This window comes from Chrysemys picta, chromosome 2 (genome assembly GCF_011386835.1).
Source record: "Chrysemys picta bellii isolate R12L10 chromosome 2, ASM1138683v2, whole genome shotgun sequence".
NCBI classification, from domain to species: domain Eukaryota; kingdom Metazoa; phylum Chordata; order Testudines; family Emydidae; genus Chrysemys; species Chrysemys picta.
The window spans coordinates 22,648,345-22,668,165 of NC_088792.1; the positions used below are offsets into that span (position 1 = coordinate 22,648,345).

The 19,821-nt window shown below is 38.5% G+C and overlaps 1 protein-coding gene across 2 annotated transcripts in view; it reads right to left on the reverse strand.

Annotated features, from left to right (window-relative positions):
• PTPRN2 (protein tyrosine phosphatase receptor type N2) overlaps nt 1–19,821 on the reverse strand; it is a 942,968-nt gene that overhangs the window by 287,305 nt on the left and 635,842 nt on the right. For both annotated transcript variants that reach the window (XM_065582768.1, XM_008162983.3), the window contains one exon: nt 10,781–10,845. In XM_065582768.1, the coding sequence (XP_065438840.1) occupies nt 10,781–10,845 (65 nt within the window). The remainder of the gene's footprint in view (nt 1–10,780; nt 10,846–19,821) is intronic.

A 19,821-nucleotide genomic window follows, 5' to 3' on the forward strand; every position in this document is an offset into this window, starting at 1 on the left:
ACAGGTGTCAATGGGATTTCCACCAATGTAACACACATAAGTGTTTAAAGTTTGACGCATAGACCATTAAGTAATGCCTCTGATGATAGCCATAAAAACCCTATGATTTTTTCCTCAGGAAAAGGATAGAACTGTTCTTTTTCTCAGAAGAGTCAACTGCTTAGTCTTTCGGTGACCCAGTCTATAGAATATACCACTTTCAAAGATCAGAGAAAACACTAACTAGATTTTAAAAAGTGAGGCTTAATAATTTTATAACTAGAAACAACATTTATAGTTAGTCAGGATAAGGATCTAAAATTCTACGAGGTGAAGAGAGCCCTCAACTCTTTTTCATTTAGTGGGAGTTGAGGGCACTTCAGCACCTTGCAGCACTGGGCCTTAAGTTAGGGGTAACCAAATCTCAAGCTTCAAGGCATAAGGTGGCCACTGAAGAGATCAGAAAGAATTTTGTCTTCATGAACAGCTTTAATCTGACTAGGTGCATTATGGGTGTTTTCACTTTCCTCTGATTCTCCAGGAACAGGTCACTGCTGGAGGAAGGATGCTAGACTTCATGGACTAATAACTTCATCTGGTATGGACAACCTTATGTTCCTATTTAAAAATACTGCCTCTCCCCACTATGCATGTGACTAATGCAGGCTATCACATGAAAGGCTAGATTATGACAATGATTTTGAAGAACTCCATCGATTTCAATGGCACACTTGCCTATGTAGCCAATGGATTCATTGCTTGTATCTAACTCATTTTTCTCTGGAGGTTTTTGGTGGATTTCTGTTGGAAGTCCTGCTTAAAAATCAATGGCTTGATATGGCCCAAAGACAAGACATAGCCTTGAAACTAACATATGTTACTTTAAAAAAAAGTTGAAAATGTTAAAAAAAACAATAAGAGGATGCATAAGTTCCTACAGCCACAAGGCAGACCTTACCGCTTTCATTGTACGCAGCACTGAATAACTGTAGTTACCATAGAAACTGCCACATCACTTGGCACTTCTGCTACTTTAAATCAGAGTACTACTGTAAAGGAATTCATAAACCAACATGACATTTGACTACGTGTGCTTCTTACAATGTTTCAGTAGGAAAACGCACATCAGAATAAACTGATAGTTGCCTCTGAATATCGAGCTCATTATTTCATATGTATATAATTATAATTATAATCTCTTTTTCTTTAACAAAATGTGTAAAGAAGGACAGAGGGATGTCACAATCAGAATGTAAGAAAGGAAATTACCACAGACACCAAATTTCAAAGCTGAAGCTGCAACCCATCATTCACATGTCAAAATACTTCTTTCTATGTAATGTGCATGTCAAATACTGGGAAGAAACATTAGAACTTTGCACTTTCACAGCCAGAATCTGTTTGATAAGTGAAAGTCAGCCTTACTATCACCTGGGCATGTGCTTAACTTTAAGTATGTGAGTAGATGATGGAAGTCAGGATATTTAATTATGTGATTAAAGTTACACACATGCCTAAGTGGTTGCAGGACTGGAACCATCCTCAATAAAACATAAGAACATAAAGATGGCTATACAGGGTCAGACTAGAGGTGCATCTAGCCCAGTACCCTGTCTTCTCACAGTAGCAGTGGTCATGATACATGTAGATACCAATGAACAGGGAAAGGAAGGAGAAAGTTCTGGAGGGCAAATTTAGGCTGCTAGGTAAGACATTAAAGATGAGGACCTACATGGTAGGATTCTCTGAAATGCTTCCAGTACTATGAGCAGGGCCTGTTAGGCAGATCTGCAGGGTCTTAATGCGTGGATGAAACGATGGTGTAGGGAGGACTGTTTTAAGTTTATTAGGAACTGGGGAAAGGAGAAACCTATACAGAAAGGCTGGGCTTCACCTAAACCAAAACCAGAGCCAGACTGCTGACATGTAAAATTAAGAAGATCGTAGAGAAGTTTTTAACCTAAAGGCTAGAGGAAAGCCTACAGGTGCAGAGGAGTATCTGGTTCAGACAGAGACATCCCTTAGGGGAGGATCTGTTAATGGGGATTCTCTATATCCTAGTAAAAAGGAGAGGACAGAAGTTAATTAAGTACAGGTTAGGAAATGAGGAGAAGCAGTCAAATGAAAGAGTCCCATTCAATTACATCACATGAAGGCAGTCAACTAAATATTGACAAATTGTATAAGTGCTTGTATACATATGCAAGAAAACTAAATAATAAGATTGGTGAACTTGACTGCCTTAATACCAGAATACAAAATATATAGGAATGACAGAGTAGGTCACACTGGTGCTTGAGTAGCACTATATGTAAAAGAAAGCATAGAGTCAAATACAGTAAAAATTTGAAATGAATCAAACAGTGCCATAGAATCTCTATGGATAGAAATTCCATGCTTAAATATTAAGAGTATAGCAGTACAAATATACTACTGACCACAATGGTGTCAGTGATTAGGAAATGCTCAGGCAGATTATAGAGGCTATAAAAATAGAAAACTCAATAATAATGGGGGATTTCAACCTTTCCCATATTGACTGGACACATGTCACATCTGGATGGGATGTAGAGATAAAATTTCCAGACACCATGAATGACTGCTTCTTGGAGCAGCTAGTCTGGGAACCCACCATGGGGGAGGCAATTCTTTGATTTAGTTCTAAGTTGCACAGAGGATCTGGTCCAAGAAGTGAATATAGCTGAACCACTTGGTAATAGTGACCATAATGTAATTAAATTTAACATCCTTGTAGGGGGGGAAATACTGAAGAAGCCCACCATAGTAGCATTTATCTTCACAAAGGGAAACTACACAAAAATGAGAAAGCTAGTTAAATTAAAATTAAAAGGAACAGTCAGAAGAGTGAAGTGCCTGCAAGCTGCATGGAAACTTTTAAAAAACACGATAATAGAGGCTCAAATTAAAAAAAGATAGTAAGAGGACAAAAAATGCTGCCATGGTTAAACAACAGAGTAAAAGAGGCAGTTAGAGGGGAAAAAAGGCATCCTTTAAAAATTGGAAGTGTGATCCTACTGAGGAAAACAGAAAGGAACATAGAAATGTAAAAGTATAATTAGGCAAGCCAAAAAAGAATTTGAAAAGCAACTAGCAAAAGACACAAAAGCTAAGAGCAATATTTTTTAAGCACATCAGATGGAGGAAGCCTGCCAAACAATGCACAATCAACCTGTGGAACTCATTGCCGGGAGATACTGTGAAGGCCAAAAGAGAATTTGATAAGTTCATGTAGGATAGGTCCATCAATGGCTATTAGCCAAGATGGTCAATGATGCAACCCCACACTCTGGGAGCCCCTAAGCCTCTGGCTGCCAGATGCCGGGACTGGACAACAGTAGATGGATCACTCAACAATTGCCCTGTTCTGTTCATTACTTCTTAAGAATCTGGCATTGGTCACTGTTGGAGGACAAGATACTGGGCTAGATGGACCATTAGTCTGACCTAGTATGGCCATTCTTTTGTTTTTATCTAATTCTTTTTTTAACCGAGTTACACTTTTGGCCTTAACATGATCCCTGACAATGAGTTCCACAGGCTGACTGTGTGTTGTGTGAAGAAGTATTTTCTTATGTTTGTTTTAAACCTGTTGCTTATTAATTTCACTAGGTAATCCTGGTTCTTGTGTTATGTGAAGGGTAAATAACACTTCCCGATTCACTGTCTCCATACCATTAATGATTTTATAGAGCTCTATCATATTCCCCCTAGTTGTGTCTTTTCTAAGAGGAACAGTCTCTGTCTTTTTAATCTCTCCTCATATGGAAGCTGTTCCATACATTTAATCATTTTTCTTGCCCTTCTCTATACCTTTTCCAATTCTAATATATCTTTTCTGAGATGGGGCGACCAGAACTGCACACAGTAGTCAAGGTATGGGCGTACCAAGGTGTGGGCGTAACATGGTTTTATATAGTGGCATTATGATCTTTTCTGTCTTATTATCTATCCCTTTCCTAATGGTTCCTAACATTGTGTTAGTTTTTTTAACTGCTGCTGCGCATTGAATGGAAGTTTTCAGAGAACTTTCCACAATGACTCCAAGATCTCTTTCTTGAGTGGTAACTGCTAATTTAGCTCCATCATTTTGTATGTCTAGATGGGATTATATTTTCCAATGTGCACTCCTTTGTGCTTATCAACACTGAATTTAATCAATTTCAACATTTTCTTGCCCAGTCACACAATTTTTTTAGATCCCTTTGTAATTCATCAGAATCTGCTTTGGACTTAACTATGCTGAGTAATTTTGTACCATTTGCAAACTTTGCCACCTTTTTCCAGATCATTTATGGATATGTTGAACAGCATTGGCCGAAGTACAGATCCTTGGGGGACCCCACTATTTATCCCTTTCCACTGTAAAAACTTACCATTTATTCCTACCCTTTGTTTCCTATCTTTTAACCAGCTACTGACCCGTGAGAGGACCTTCCCTCCTGCCTACTTTGCTTAAAAGCCTTTGGTGAAGAACCTCGTCAAAAGATTTTTGAAAGTCTAGGTATACTATATCCACTGGATCACTCTTGCCCAAATATTTGTTGACCTCCTCAAAGAATTCTAATAGATCGGTAAGGCATGATTTCCCTTTACAAAAGCCAGGCTCACACTTCCCCAACATATCGTGGTCATCTATGTGTCTGATAATTCTGTTCTTTACTACAGTTTGAACCAATTTGCCTGGTACTGAAGTTAGGCTTATTGGCCTGTAATTGCCATTATTGCCTCTGGAGCCTTTTTTAAAAATGAGCATCACATTAGCTATCCACCAGTCATCTCGTACAGAGGCTGATTTATGTGATAGGTTACACACCACAGTTAGCAGTTCTATAATTTCATATTTGAAGTCCTTCAGAACTCTTGGGTGAGTACCATCTGGTCCTGTGACTTATTACTCTTTAGTTTATCTATTTGTTCCAAAACCTCCTCTACTGACACCTCAACTGGGATAGTTCCTGAGCTCTGTCACCTACACAGAATGGCTTAGGTGTGGGAATCTCCCTCACTTCCTCTGCAGTGAAGACCAACGCAAATTATTTATTTATCTTCTCTGCAATGGCCATTTCTTCCTTGAGTGCTCCTTGAGTGATCTTCCTGGAGTGATCATCCAGTAGCCCCACTAATCGTTATGATTCTAGCACATTTTATATACAATATGCTATTACACAAGGCATATTACAAAGATTACACTGTAAATACATCATTTTTATTTTGCACATTATGCATCTTTCTTTGGCCTTTTTTAACACTGTTGACGAAAATTATTTTAAAAGCATCCCTCTAGTGGGCTATGTACAATAATGAATAATTAAATTATAGCATTAACATAGCCTGTAAATATTATCAACAATGCATTTGAAAAAAAAGTACAAGGACTTACCAAATGAACCATACAGCTCCACTATTCTCTGTGGGGAAATTTACCTTATGTTTAATTTTATTCCTTACAGTTGAATTAAGAATTAATTCTATATGCAATTGTAGGACCAAATTCTGATACCATTACTTATTAATACTACTTTACAATACACATATTCTCACAATACTTGCACAGTAAGACACTTCTCAATGTGAGTCTGAGTTCATAAAATTAATATTATTCTCTTCAAAATTAACATGGGATATTTTAAAATGTAAAAGTGACTTAGAAATTGATAGGTTTCAGGGTAGCAGCCGTGTTAGTCTGTATCCGCAAAAAGAAGAACAGGAGTACTTGTGGCACCTTAGAGACTAACAAATTTATTAGAGCATAAGCTTTCGTGGACTACAGCCCACTTCTTCGGATGCATATAGAATGGAACATATATTGAGGAGATATATATATATATATATGTGTGTGTATATATATCTCCTCAATATATGTTCCATTCTATATGCATCCGAAGAAGTGGGCTGTAGTCCACGAAAGCTTATGCTCTAATAAATTTGTTAGTCTCTAAGGTGCCACAAGTACTCCTGTTCTTCTTTTTAGAAATTGATATTATTTAGTCGTGTAGAATAAAGTCATTGTTGATAGGTGGAGCAAGTAAAAATGTTTTGAAGTATTTAGATACTGTATCTGTTAATCAATATTTAATGCTTTTAAATTCTTTTTGATTTTATTAATATATTTAGAATCGCACAAGCATCCATTAAAAAGAAGTACCTATCTCTTGCTCCAGGCATTCCTTGACAATTTTTAAGTATGCAGGCATAATACAGTCCACTCCAGTAACTATCCATTAATTGTTGATCTAGATATCAACAGCAACAGGAAATTACACACCAGCAAAAATCATACTGAAGAGCCCCTGTTAGAATTTCCCCATTCACTCACAACTAGGAAAAACAAATGGTACCTGCTGGTCCAAAAACTAGTACTTTTACAGATAAGTAGGAGGAACAAGTCCCAAAGCTGAGGCGCTCTGGTGGAGAAAGCTCTGCCAGCTGCCCCCTTTCTCTTATCCAATTAGGGCTGTGGTAGCATGGCTCAGGAACAAAGGCAATATCTGTAGGTCCCAGGCCCTACAAATTAGGGCTTTAAAGGCCAAAAACCACATTTTCCATTCTATCTGGTACTTAATTAGGGTAATTTCAAAATGCTGGCAATGCATTCTCTGGCAAGAAGTACTTCATTACAAACCAGTTGTCAAATTCTGCGCCAGCTTCAATTTCTGGATAGATTTACATTGTAGGTCCATGCAGAACACGTGACTGTAGTCTAATTTGGAGGTGACAAAATCATCAATGACAGTTGCAATGCCCGCCTCTGACAGAACCTCCTATCCTTATGAGGATGGGGAAAAGAAAAAAAAAGTCGAGCTAGCCATAGTTGCTAGCTGATTTTCTAGTAGCAGGTGAGAGTCCAACCAGACTCCTATATTGCAGCCCAGCCCTAAAAAATAGCAGGCAAGCCAGCTCAATCAAAGGGGGTGACATTATTTCTGCCATCTCTTCCGATGGTTTCTCCCAGCTGCCTTTTTCAGACTATCTGGCAACGTGCTGAAATATTACAACCAGTATACATCTGGGCTACATTTGAGAATGTGTTTTCAAAGTTATCTGTAACACTTCAGATTTAATACCTTTATTCCAATAGGGAAGGTAGTAATTTGGGAATGTGATGCCTTTCCCAAGAAGCATTTATTTCATTATAGACAGTCCCCTACCATACACCTGTGGCTTCCTGTTTCACCATTCCCCATGATGATCTTTTAAATATTGATCTTTATGTTTTATTGTAATAACACTAATTTCAACATAATTCCAAAACTTATCAAAATATCTGAAACTGCGATTTCCCTGAAATATGTCAAAATATCACTGATCTACTCTGGAACAGCAGAATGCTCGTTTCACTTATATTTTGTTTTGAGATATTTCCACTTGGTTTAAAAAGCTATTTTAATTCAATGTCTGTCATTACATTAGTGAATCACAGAGCACTATAATTCAGATCCTATACATGCAATTAACATTCCACATTAGAAAATTAGCAGAGAAAAATCTAAAATAATATATCTGTAAGCTGGTGGGCTCCTTCACCAGTCCAGGAGAGAACCAGTGCCACACCCAAGTCTGGTTAAGAACCATGCCTCAGAGCACAATATTATTACGCAAAGACAAAAACTCATGAAAACAAAACAAAGCTATTCCCCCGACCAACAAGCTACAATCACCAGAGGCCTTTCCCCTTCCTTCTTTCAGTCCCAGAAATAGAACACTGCTCTCACCCCTGCCCCCAGTAAGCATCTGCTGAGTCATGTGACAAGCAGAAAGCCCTTAACTCGTTTTCTGGCTGTTTCACCCTTTCACGGTATCCTTCTCCACAGACTATTATGAGGTCAAGTAAATCAAATTGAAGTAACATTTGGTCTGAAACTCTAGCTGGATCCTGCTGGCTTGGTCACGGCAGGAAGGAAGAAAAAGGACTAGATTTTGCCCATTAGAGAAGGTGCAGTTGACTGTGTAGATCCCAAGAAGCACATTCCAGTAAGCCTTCTGTCTTACCCGTGACAATGGTGCCTCCTAACCTTTCTATGGTTTCCCATAAGGACATGCTAGAATTACAGCCCCAGCACTGAGCGGCGCTCAAGTCTGTTTCCAAGGTGCTGCCAGAAGAAGGTAGAGAATATGCAGAGACATGACTGGAACAGATAGCTTAAGAGGGGAAAGTATGCTGCATCCCTTAAAAAGATATGGCTGTTTGCATTTCCCCAGACCAATCAGGAGCTCTGGCAAGCATTCTGCTTCCTCCCCACCCTCAATGGGGTGAGGTGCCTTCACACTGCTTTCAATGCAGGGTTGTGCCTTGAGGGCTTGATTTAGTCCTTGGTGTCTACTCATTTCTTATTGTGGCAAAACTCCTATTGATCTCAATGGGAGCAGGATCAAAACCTAAAACAGGTTCCAATGTAAAATGCAACTTATGAGATATTGCTGAGCATAGAACAGTAGCTGTATTTGTTTATATAACCTCAGCACCTTTTGCTAGTATCTGGCTCATTTTTCTCTTGAAATCTTTGGGTTACTTGAAATAGGAAAGATGTTACATAAAGACATTCCACCCTGTTCTAAAATTCTGCAAATGTAAATGAAACGATCTACTCATTAACTGTGTCATGAATCTGACTCATGGAAAGACAAAAAAGGTCATTTCTCATTTAAAAAATCAGGGTGTTTATTCTGAGTCCTTCTGATGTGAACATCTTGGCTAAGTGATTTACAGTTACCACAACGTCTAACTACTGGATCCACAATTTGCTTCAGAAGAACTCCTGAACCAACAAAAGTGTCTTTCAATTTGGTTATAGCTGTCCTTTTTATTATATAGTAAGCACAACGATTAACTGAGAATGAACCATTAGACTGGATTAGTATAGTTGGATTTAACCTGGCCAAAACTGAATATGATCCTGAGTCACAAATAAATGGCTTAATCATAGAGCTCCATTCTTTTTCATGTAGGTGCGACTGTGCAGAAATGTATTTGATATATACATAATAATAACTGATAAGACGTAGATGGGGGAAAGCACAGAACTGAGAGAGACATTTTATGAGTTCACATCTAACAAAATATATAGGCACTAGAATCGAGAGTTTCATCTGTCATCTTAATGTGCCAAACAGCTTGGTTATTTTTCCTGCTGGTCACTATACCTTACTAATAACCTAGGATATATTTAAACCTTGGATTCATGCTTCACCTGGGTTTATTTCTTTCTGCTTATTGCCTGCTAAAAATGCATTATGTTGCAGAATGCTGTCAACTTTCAAAGGTTTCATTAATCCAAATCAGAGTTTAAAAGGCACTGAGGAAACATCAATCAATCAATCAATCAATCAATAATATCTGTTATGCCAACCTATTCTTTGTGGGAAAAGTTTCTACCAGATATTCATTTAATTTATCCTTCACATTCTGTCCATTTAGCTCCAAATCAGACACCTTCTAGGCACATTGCTCACTTTCTACAAAGCTCTTCTCTGGCACAACATATATTGACTATTTAAGTGAAGTACTAAATTCTGAAAATAATGCTGAAAATAGCAATTGACTAAATTGACTGACAAATTATAGCAGGTGAACATCAGATTCAGACTCTCAAAAAAGTTCCACACTGACAGCCTGATCCCAAACCCACTGAAGTCAATGGGAGTCTTTCCACTGACTTCAATGGTCTTTGGATCATACGCAGACACTCCAACCCTTGAAGTACAGGTATAACTTTACTAACACGAGTAGTCCCACTGACGTCAGGGGTCTAGTCACATAAGTAGAGTTATGCACACGTGGATCAAATCCTCAGCATAGCACCAATGGAGCTATGTTGACTTACACTTGCCAAAGATCTGGCCTGTTTGCAGGATCAGATCCTTACAGCCATAAACCAACTGAAGCTGTGGGTACTCAGTAATTCTCAGAATTGGCAGCGCTTTAGGGACCAAGCCTTTACTTATGTGCATAAAGTTACTCATGTGCTTAAACTTTGCAGAATGGGCTATTAGTCATGAACCGACAAAGAAGAAGAAACACCAGAAATGGAGAATGAATCAAATAGTTAATTTACTTCAATGTTACCAAGTTCTGGTTAATTATTCTTAATACCAAGAGTAATATAAACACAAGAAACAAACATCTGTCCAGACCTATGAGCATTTTCCACTAGCAAAATTACTGAATTATAAAAGAAAAAAAATCCCTTTTTGTACATAAAATTAGCACCAAAATTAGTATTCACCTGCAGTTCATACAAGGTTCTTAGCAGAGAGCATCATCTTAATTAATAAATGATAAAATCCTTAATAGAGTTTTTGCTTCAGATCACCATAATGGAACAGAAATATTTTATTTATATTTCAAATTAAATAAAAAAAATGCACTGAAAATAAGCAAGTGATTCACAGATAGGTTCATCCTTTACATCTAAAGACACTTTACCCCAAATTTAGATTTTAATTGATCTAGATGAGATCGTACTCCATTGAAACCGGGGAATAATAAGACACTTCAATTGCCTTGATCATCTTTGGGGATTTTGTACCTCATATACAACAAAGCTAGGAAGTGCATTTCTTAATGGCTGCTGAGCCTTACACATAAGTTTGGTGCTTTATTCTCCATGGGGTATGGCACTATGTGTGCAGCAGATTGCACGTTGACAGATGCAGCTGTATCATAAAAAGGCCCTTGGCATTATTAGCACTGGTAGTTCATATATATCCATGAGCTCTAGGATTTCATAAAAGAACAATTAAAATGTTTTTGAGAGTAAAAAAACGCCCCCAAGTCACTTACCTCCCCTACGCCAGTCTGCAGAATCTTCAGTCCAGTAGCTTTTTCAAGCTTGTATTTGTTGACATCTGTTAGAAAAATTAAGATACAGAGACTTAAGGAAAAGCTGGGATTTTGATGAGTCTGCAGCATTCACTATATAATCAAGCTTTTTCCCCCCTTCCCAACAAATTCAATATAATTGCTGTTTATCTTATTTATCTATGGTATATGTTTCACTCATAGCAACACTATTATTGAGCCTTTGTGTCATTAATCTTTCATTATTATCTAAAAGAGAAAGAGCAAAACCAGATGTGTTTACTTCAATATACTACACCTCCTTTAGTTTCAGAGTGATGGAATGGCACAATATAAATCAATCATACCCAACTCTACAATGGGGATGGAATAAAATTAAATTGAGCCTGGACCAATCAAATCTTTGGAATCCACCCGCCCCAAAAAAGACATTCAAGGATGTCACATGAGGCGGATTCAATCTCCTCTTTTTGAACACACTTCCTTCTAGCCTCTCTGCCCCAGACAGACTTTTCCCCCTAGTTCAGCCCCACTCCTTGTGATAAACTCTTGACTTCCTTTTCCTGTCACATCAGAAGGCCCTAGTCTTCTCCTCTTTAAGCCCCTTCCTGGTCCCAACACACCCCTGTAATGTGAGCAATATTTTATTATTACAATATTTATATCCCACAGGTGTGAATAACTTTATAACAAATTACCCCTGCTTTGCAGATAAGGTAACTAACTAAATTGTTCCACAATCTATGAAGCCCCCCTTTAAATGAACTAAGCCAGTATTTAATTGAGATTTTTCCATTTAACACTTTCCACACAGCAGGCATTGAAAATAAACCAACAAAAAAAACAAGCACAAAACCAAATAAGTCACTGAAGCAAATCAAATAAGTCTGTCTGAATATAGTAAACAGTCACCCCTTTCAGAAAAGAACATTTTAAGTGCTGTAGTTACAAAGTACGGCATTACAGCAGACTATTTTCATGGGCAATGTTTAGTGACTTTATTTGTTCAGGGCCAGATCCAAAGTGCAAGTCAAATGAGACTCCCACTGATTTCAACGGGCTTGAATCAGGCCTTTAGAGCTCATCTTCATTTCCTGTGTATGCATCATTTCTATTGATTCCAATAGCCGTTGTTTGCGTCCAAGGAATGAAGAATCAAGTCTTCAGCTAATTCCAGTTAAGAACATGTGGTGAAATCCTGGTCCTACTGAAATCAGTGGGAGTTTTGCCATTGACTTCAACAGGGTCAGGACTTTATCCATGGATTAAAATAGAGAGGAGATCTAGGTCTGTCTTTTGGATGTACATAACTGTTAGCTTTATTTTTTATATAGGGTACCTCCCAAGGTGATGGTCCCAGTTAAAACCCCTATCTAGAAAAGCACTTAAACACACTATTTGCTGGACTGGGACCTAAAATGCAGAGAAATTAAATACATTAGATTAAATATTGCTATTTACTGTTTATATAATGCTTTACATCTTCAAAGTGCTTTAGCCACATTAACTAATGTGTTTACCCTCACCATGCCAGAGGGAGTTTGTTAAGTAAATATTGTTATCTCCACTTTCCCCAGAGGGAAACTTGAGGCAGAGACAGGCAGGGACTTGCCCACTGCTGTGCAGAGGATCAGTGCTTGAGCCACGTTTAGGATTTTAGACTTCTTAAACCTGATTTTCAAACTGCAGACCTGCGCACATTGATATGCATGCCATTAAAGTATTTCCATATGCACATGGACAGGTAAGTGGCCACCTAGCATGTGTTTGCACACATACTTGAAACATGCCTATTAGCAATGCAGTTTTGCAAATATACATGTAGGGTAGGGAACTGCTTGAGGGGGGCTGTAATTTGAGCTTTTGAGTTGCTGGGTTTGTGGGTAGTGAGTTATATTGAACTGAACTGCTGCATAGTAGTTACATTTGGGTATTAATTTTCTTGTATCCTTGAGTTATTTCAAGGGTGCCTACGTTGTATTGTATAAATCTAAATAAATCACTTAATCAATCATTGTAATCAACCTCCAATTTTCAGCCTCGTGCTCGTTCTCCTGCACCATGCTGCCTCCCACCTACACATTCATTTATAGCATGCACGTTCAAAGCATTTTTATGCCAAATACAATAATTGAGAAGAAGCTTTATAAAAACAGAAAACTCCACAGGCTGAGTCAGAGCAACAGAACGTCCAGCAGAATGCGTTGTAGTTCACTGTTTGTACGTGATAAATAAGATGACACAGTATAGCAGAAATCAAGTCAATGCAGTACATGTGAAAAAAAAAAATCTCATATGGTTCTGTATGGCATCTACACTTAATAAGAAAACATTGGGCCTGTTGTATTTATTACAATGTATTTGGCCAGGAGGTAATTTACTGATTTTTCTTGTCTTCTTCCACAGCCTCACTATCACTGAAATTATTTTACTTTCAATAAAGCATACTTAAAAACCACCTTTACAGCACAATTGCCAGTTGATATAGGCCAAAACACAAAGAACAGCTCTTATGTTATCGCCATTCAACTCAATAAACCCCTGCCAAAATTGAAACCTCCTAGGGTTGCCAGGTGTTCAGTTTTCAACTGGAACACCTGGTCAAAAAGGGACTCTCCCCAGCCTGGTGAAAATGAGCAAGTGAGTGAGGTTGAAGGAGAGCGAGTGGGGGGGGAGGGGCAGGGGTGTTCAGTTTTGTTTAGTTAGAAAACTGGCAACCCTTGAAAGGCCTGATTAAATCCCATCTTGAAAGTGGCCAAACTCAGGCTTTGACAGAATGCAGGAGAGGGCCCTCAGCAGAACCTCCTGATGTTCAGTTCTCGACACTTATAGGAGGAGTTTTCCGGCTGACTTTAAATCCTATAATGGGGCACAAAAGGAGAGGTAGTCTTGGAAACAGAGGGGCCCCAGGCTATCTAGTGTGTTATAGATTATCTATAACATCTTGATTTGAACCCGGAAGTGAACAGGAAGCTAGTGCAAAGATTGGAAACTAGGTATTATATGCTCAGTATGCATGAACCCACCTCAACAGTGGGTTTTCCAATAGCTAAAAATCAAGGTGCTCTTTAAGTTTAATTTTCCTGTGCCTAAATTTTTAGACACACAATTTTCTATTTCTTAGGAGTTCAGCAACCAAATGTCCCTTCCCCTCTCCCTCCCCCGCCAAAAATCCCTTGGAGTTGTGAATGTAAACTGCATTTGTCCATGCCGTCAGGTAGAAAGACGCCTAAATCCTCATCCTGCAGCCCTTGTGCACCCATGAAAGTTCATCAAAATTTTAGGTACACAAAGAATTCAGAATCAAGCCCTTAAAGCATTCTGAATTCAGAAGAGCTTTTGAATGACCAAAACCTCAGGTTTATGAGAATTCACACTACAATTAAGAAATTCACACTACAATTAACCTAAGAAAACAGTGAATTTACCTTTCACACACACACACACACACACACACACACGTAAAAAGGTAATGTTCAATTATAGTTGGTGTTTATTAAAACATTTCGAAAGTGAAAATTATTGTATAGGTTCTAAGCATATTACGATGTTTACAAAATTGTTCTTGTTTTATTATTTATACTCAATAATATTTTTAAAAATTCAGGCCAAAATTTTCAGATATAAACACCTAAAGTTTGGGGCCATATTTAAGCACCTAAATAAAAGTGACTTGATTTTCAGAGCTGTTGACAAATTCCACTGAAGTCAGTGGCAGCTGCAGAGCTCGCCGCCCCACTGAAGAAATCTGACCACTTATTTAAATGCCAAAATATGTATTTTGGTACCTAATTTTAGCTATCCAAGTTTGAAAATGTTGGACCTTAGATGTGTAAATGGTTAACCAAAATTTTTAAACACAGAGGACAGGACATCCAAAAACAGGGATGGAAAACTGAGCCCAGATATTTAGAAGCACATTGAGAATCCTCTGAAAATCTGACACTTGACATTTTAGAAGCACTAAATGATATCTAAAATCAGCATCATCTCACTTTTCTTTTATTTCCATGTTATCTACATATTGGTAGATATTTATTTTGCAATTTTTTTTAAAAAAAAGGAAAGAAGTAGCTGCAGACAACGCCCTATATTTCACATTCTAACAGTTATTTTTATAGCCAATTTTTAAACTCCTAAAATTGTAACCGAGGTGTGACACACTCATCAACAGAGAGGCACTAGTGGAAACTGCTATAAAAAAAGTCAGTGAGCAAGCTATAAATCCCTTTTTTAATCTTCTACTGAGACAAAAAGGGTTTCCAAACACACAAAAAAGAAGTCCTTTAAAATTAAATACACTAGATGAAGGATATGCAAATTACCTGAAGAAGCAGAACCCTATAATGTTCTCAAAATTCTGCAATAGCCTATTTAATTAGTATTTTAATTTATCAGAATAATTCTTTGCACTTGACAATTTATGCAGTATTCCATATAATTAAGTACGTAGCTACAGTGGAATAATTTTGCCTACTTTCTTTATACTGGTTATTTTAACCTGAAAAAATCTGTGCAAGTCTCTTCTGTGATCTAAATTACAATGGGGACAACTTAATGGCTTTGCTCTATTAGAGAGCACGATGAGAGTGTTACTGAGTGTTTAAAGGTAGAAGTTGTCACTGTTTCTAGACCATGGTAACCTGAAGGGAGGTCTGATGCACTTTGAACAGCATCACTTATTTCTTTTAGCACAGGTCATCTCCCACTGATATAGTCAGGAATTCTTCAGAGGCAAACATATTTTATAGTTTATCATAGGCAGGGCCAGCCTTAGAGTCTACGGGGCTATATGAGATGTAAGCTATGTAGGTCTCCGTAATTTGCATAGCACATTTGTGAGGGAGAGGGGTTGGGAGCAGATGGTTCAGGTATACTTACTATATAGCAAGTAGCATGTAACCTACATGGCCAAAGCACTGCCTGGTTCTCCCACTGTGCCCCTGGGAAGGGAATTTTTGCGAGGGAAGCAGATCCATAGGGATTTCCTCAGATATTTCCCTGCATCTTTCCTTTGAGTGGGCCACCATTTGTCCCTGTCCAAGGAAAACAACATTGCTAAATCTGAGAGGGGATCTGTGGGAGGCGAGGGCCACCCATAAAGAGATCCTGTGACTTTGGCATCCAGCACATCGTCCCCAGCAGCACCTTGGCAACACAGTTTCAGTGGCACCACACTGTGGCACCCCCCACCCCCAAACTGCAGTGTCTCCTTGGGAAGGAGAAAGGAAAGGAAGGAAGGAGGGTCCACACGAAGGGATACAGTCTAGGACTACTTTCACTTTTTGGGAGATGTTCACTGGGTGCAAGGGAAGAACACATGTGCCCATCTGAGTCAGCCCCATCCCCTCCTGCCCCATCTCCACTCCCTTCCCTGTATGCCCAGCACGGACCCAGGCTGTGTAGAAAGCTCTTCACAGGGCCTGGGACTGGGGAGGACAATGTTGTTGGAGCACACAAGCCTCCTTTCCAAGCATGTGTGGAGAACCCCTCTGTCCACATATCACAACCTGGCCCCATGAAATGATAGCCTGAGAATGTATTTATTTTCATTTTGCCAGACAAGTCCAAAGCAGCTGGCTGTAGTGCTGCTTAGCCACCCCCTTGCCCCCAACAGTGTTTCAATATAAACAGTGTTTCAAGGGAAATCATATTATAATATTTGGGCACCTCCCCACCTGTCAAAAAGAATTAAAAGATTCCAGAGGTAGCCTGCTTTAGCACAGGAGATGTATTTACTAAGACTGCAGTGGCATTCACACCATTTAGTCTAGAAGAAAAAAGGGACAGAGGAAAAAAATCCTTGACATTTCAGCACCCTCTGGGCCTTTACTTCCCAGAAGAAGCTGAAATGTTAGGGGGTTTATTTCTCTCTCTCTTTCCTCTGCTGGACTAAATAATACTTGGCATTTATATGGTTCCGTTCCTTTCATCTGAGGATCTGAAAGTGCTTTACAAATATTAAGCAATCCTCACAACATCCCTGTGGTACATGTTGTCTGACTAAACCTTGTTTGCATTGTAAAAGCCAGTAATCCTGTGACTGAAATCAATGGGACTATTCAAGTGAGTAAAACAGCAGAATTCAGTTCATTATTCTGAATGTACATATGGGTAAACTGAGGCACACAGCGGTTTCAGGGTCTCATCCAAATCCCATTAAGTAAACAGACTCCTTTTGACTTCAGTGAATTTTGGATCAGGTCCTTAGACAGCACAATAGCAATTGATACATAGAATGATATATACACAGTTAGAAATAGGTGTTCTCACAAGTATCTACAGATTGATAATTTGCTTGTGCATGAAATTCAAGGTTGGATTCACTCTGCTTTGTTTAAGATCTATAAATGGTACCTACCAGAGCACCTTCTGCCAACCCACTATTCCAATACCTTCTATGTACTGAGGCCTTTCCCCCTAAATCTGAACATTTCCCTGGACCCTAAATGAGGGTATTCTCAGGAATTCATTCCCTGTTGCGATTTGACAGAGCCGAAATTTGTTGTCGTACAGCACAAGGTGCTATTTCCTCTGGCTTTTGCCTGGGTGGGTGACCATGGTGGAGCTGTGTTTCACTTTTTTGATGGGCTAGGGAATTTTTCATTTCTTTTTTTATTTTCAATATAGTCTCTGATTTTGTGAGACCATTAACAAACCCCACATCTTCCTTAAAACAGAACTCAAGTTATGCATAAAGCGTGATGAATAGATTTTAAGGACAGAAGGGACAATTATAATCATCCAGTCTGACTTCCTAAATAACACGGGGGGAAGGGGATGGCTGCCTGGCAGGCCATAGAATTTCCTTGAGTGGTTCCTGCATCAAGCCCATAACTTGTGAATGAGGTAGAGCTTTGAGAAATCAGCTGTCACAGGAAGGACTGAAATATTTTGATGACTTTTTCTTAAAAAAAAAAAAAGTCAACTTACAGTTAAGGAACAGATTTAGCCCAATGAGAGGAAAAATATCTCATTGGGGTATCTACTCACTTACAGAGTTAGAGCCTTTAGGGTCCACATTTTGAAGTTTTTCTCTACAGCATGAGGGCTAGAGAAATACTTTTAATAAAAACAAAAGCTGATTTTCATGTGATTCATAGATTCATACAGTTTAAGGCCAGAAAGGTCCATTATGTCATCTAATATACCTCCTGTAAATGATGGGCTATTCAAATTCACCTGGTCACTCCTGTGGTGAGCTTGTGTTTGACTAAATCATAGCCAAAAACAGGCTAACGCATATCTTCGAGAAAGTTGGGCTTCCTGGAGTTGGGGCTTAAAAACACCAAATATTGTGAGACTCTAGGAGTTTCCAGCTCTGAAACTGTCATTTTTAGATACCAAAAAAGCTATTTTATAGGGGTTTAAGGTTTTCTTTGAATCCTGTACACTTAGCCTAATGTTATCTAAAGCATCTGGCTTACATGCAAAAGCATATGAAAAATATTTTTAGTAAATTACTCTAAATCTCTATAACATTTCTTTCTGACATATGCAGTAGATACATAATACAGGAGTGTGATTTAGCCTACAGGTTTTACTGAGACTTATTGTGGATTTCATCACTCATCAGTAAGTGCCAAACCCAAACGCATGCTCACAAAATCTTTATTCCACATCACAGCACCACATATTTCACACATGAAATATAACACGCAGATATAAATGCACAAAGGCATGCATGTGTGCATGAGCACATGCACAGAGCACGTCTAGTATAATATAAACTGGCACAATACTACATATAGCCCAATGGGTTTATGCAATACTACCACCAACTTCAAATAATAAGGGAATCAATCTGGGAAACAAATCCTTAGAGCACAGAAAGTGAAAATATGACATCATTCTATTAAGGGCTCCTGGGGTGAAGCCTTGTACCCTTAATCCCTTACTCTAATTCTTATTCAAAAAATACTACAAGCAAGTGGCATTTCCAGCAAGGACCATACAAAATAGATACATTTAAGATAAAGTCCAAACGTACACCACCGCTGGGGTTTGGTTTCATCGGTAATTTAGATACAACAGTAATGAAACAAACACAGGCAAAGCTTTCTTTTCAAGTGTAGCTGTTCCTCTTCTGTCCCAGCCTCTATTTCTCTTTGCCTCAGAGAATGAGAGAGAGGCTTCTCTTATGTCATCTCTGGAGCTAATAAGATGCACCTGCCACTGTTACTCAGTAGTAATTACCTTGCATCTTCATGCAGGGTTCAAGTACCAGTCATCCGGGTGACCCAGAGGAATTCTGCATAGAGATACATGTACTTCTGAGTTTACCATCTCTTACAAACACAGGAGTCCTAGTCCATATTCATAAACCTATTTTTAACGATACCGCATATTTTATCCCTCTTCCTTGCCACAAACCTGTTCGAATTAAGGCTTAAATTCTAAGTAGCAGCTTTGTGAGTTGTACCTGGTCACTGCCAGGGTAATCTCAGGCATAGATGCTCTTTGCTTTACTGCTGTTCCAATCTCCAAACTCCAGGATGCAAATAAATAAATAAATAAGTAAAAGTCACAACATGAACATCCTCTGTGTTCCAGCTTCAAATGAAAAACAACTGACTCAAACGGTCAGGCACAAAGCTGAAATGCTTCCTCATCCCAATACCTAAATGTCGATTTACAGGTTGCAAGCAAAAGCTGTTTTAACTCTTTGTTTTCCATCATAACTGGGTGAATAAGTGAGATCTTTCTATTCTGTTATCTCTTTGGTAATGTTTGGCTAACTGGCAGGCAGATCTGAAATGGAAATGGTTACATGGAAGTTAAGCCACGTGGTAATACTAGTGATAGCCTAGTAAATGTTATGCCAAATCCACTTTTCAAGTCATTTTTCATATGATTTTAATTAGATGTTATTTCAATCTCACTTGCATATCAATGTTTCGTGCATCCAATATGTTCGGGTGATTTTTTCCCACCACTCCTTGTTGCCTTGAGAAATTTAAAATATAGCTTGCATCTTCAGCAATTTTCAGTATACACATGCTGTAAAACCTACTATAGCCAAT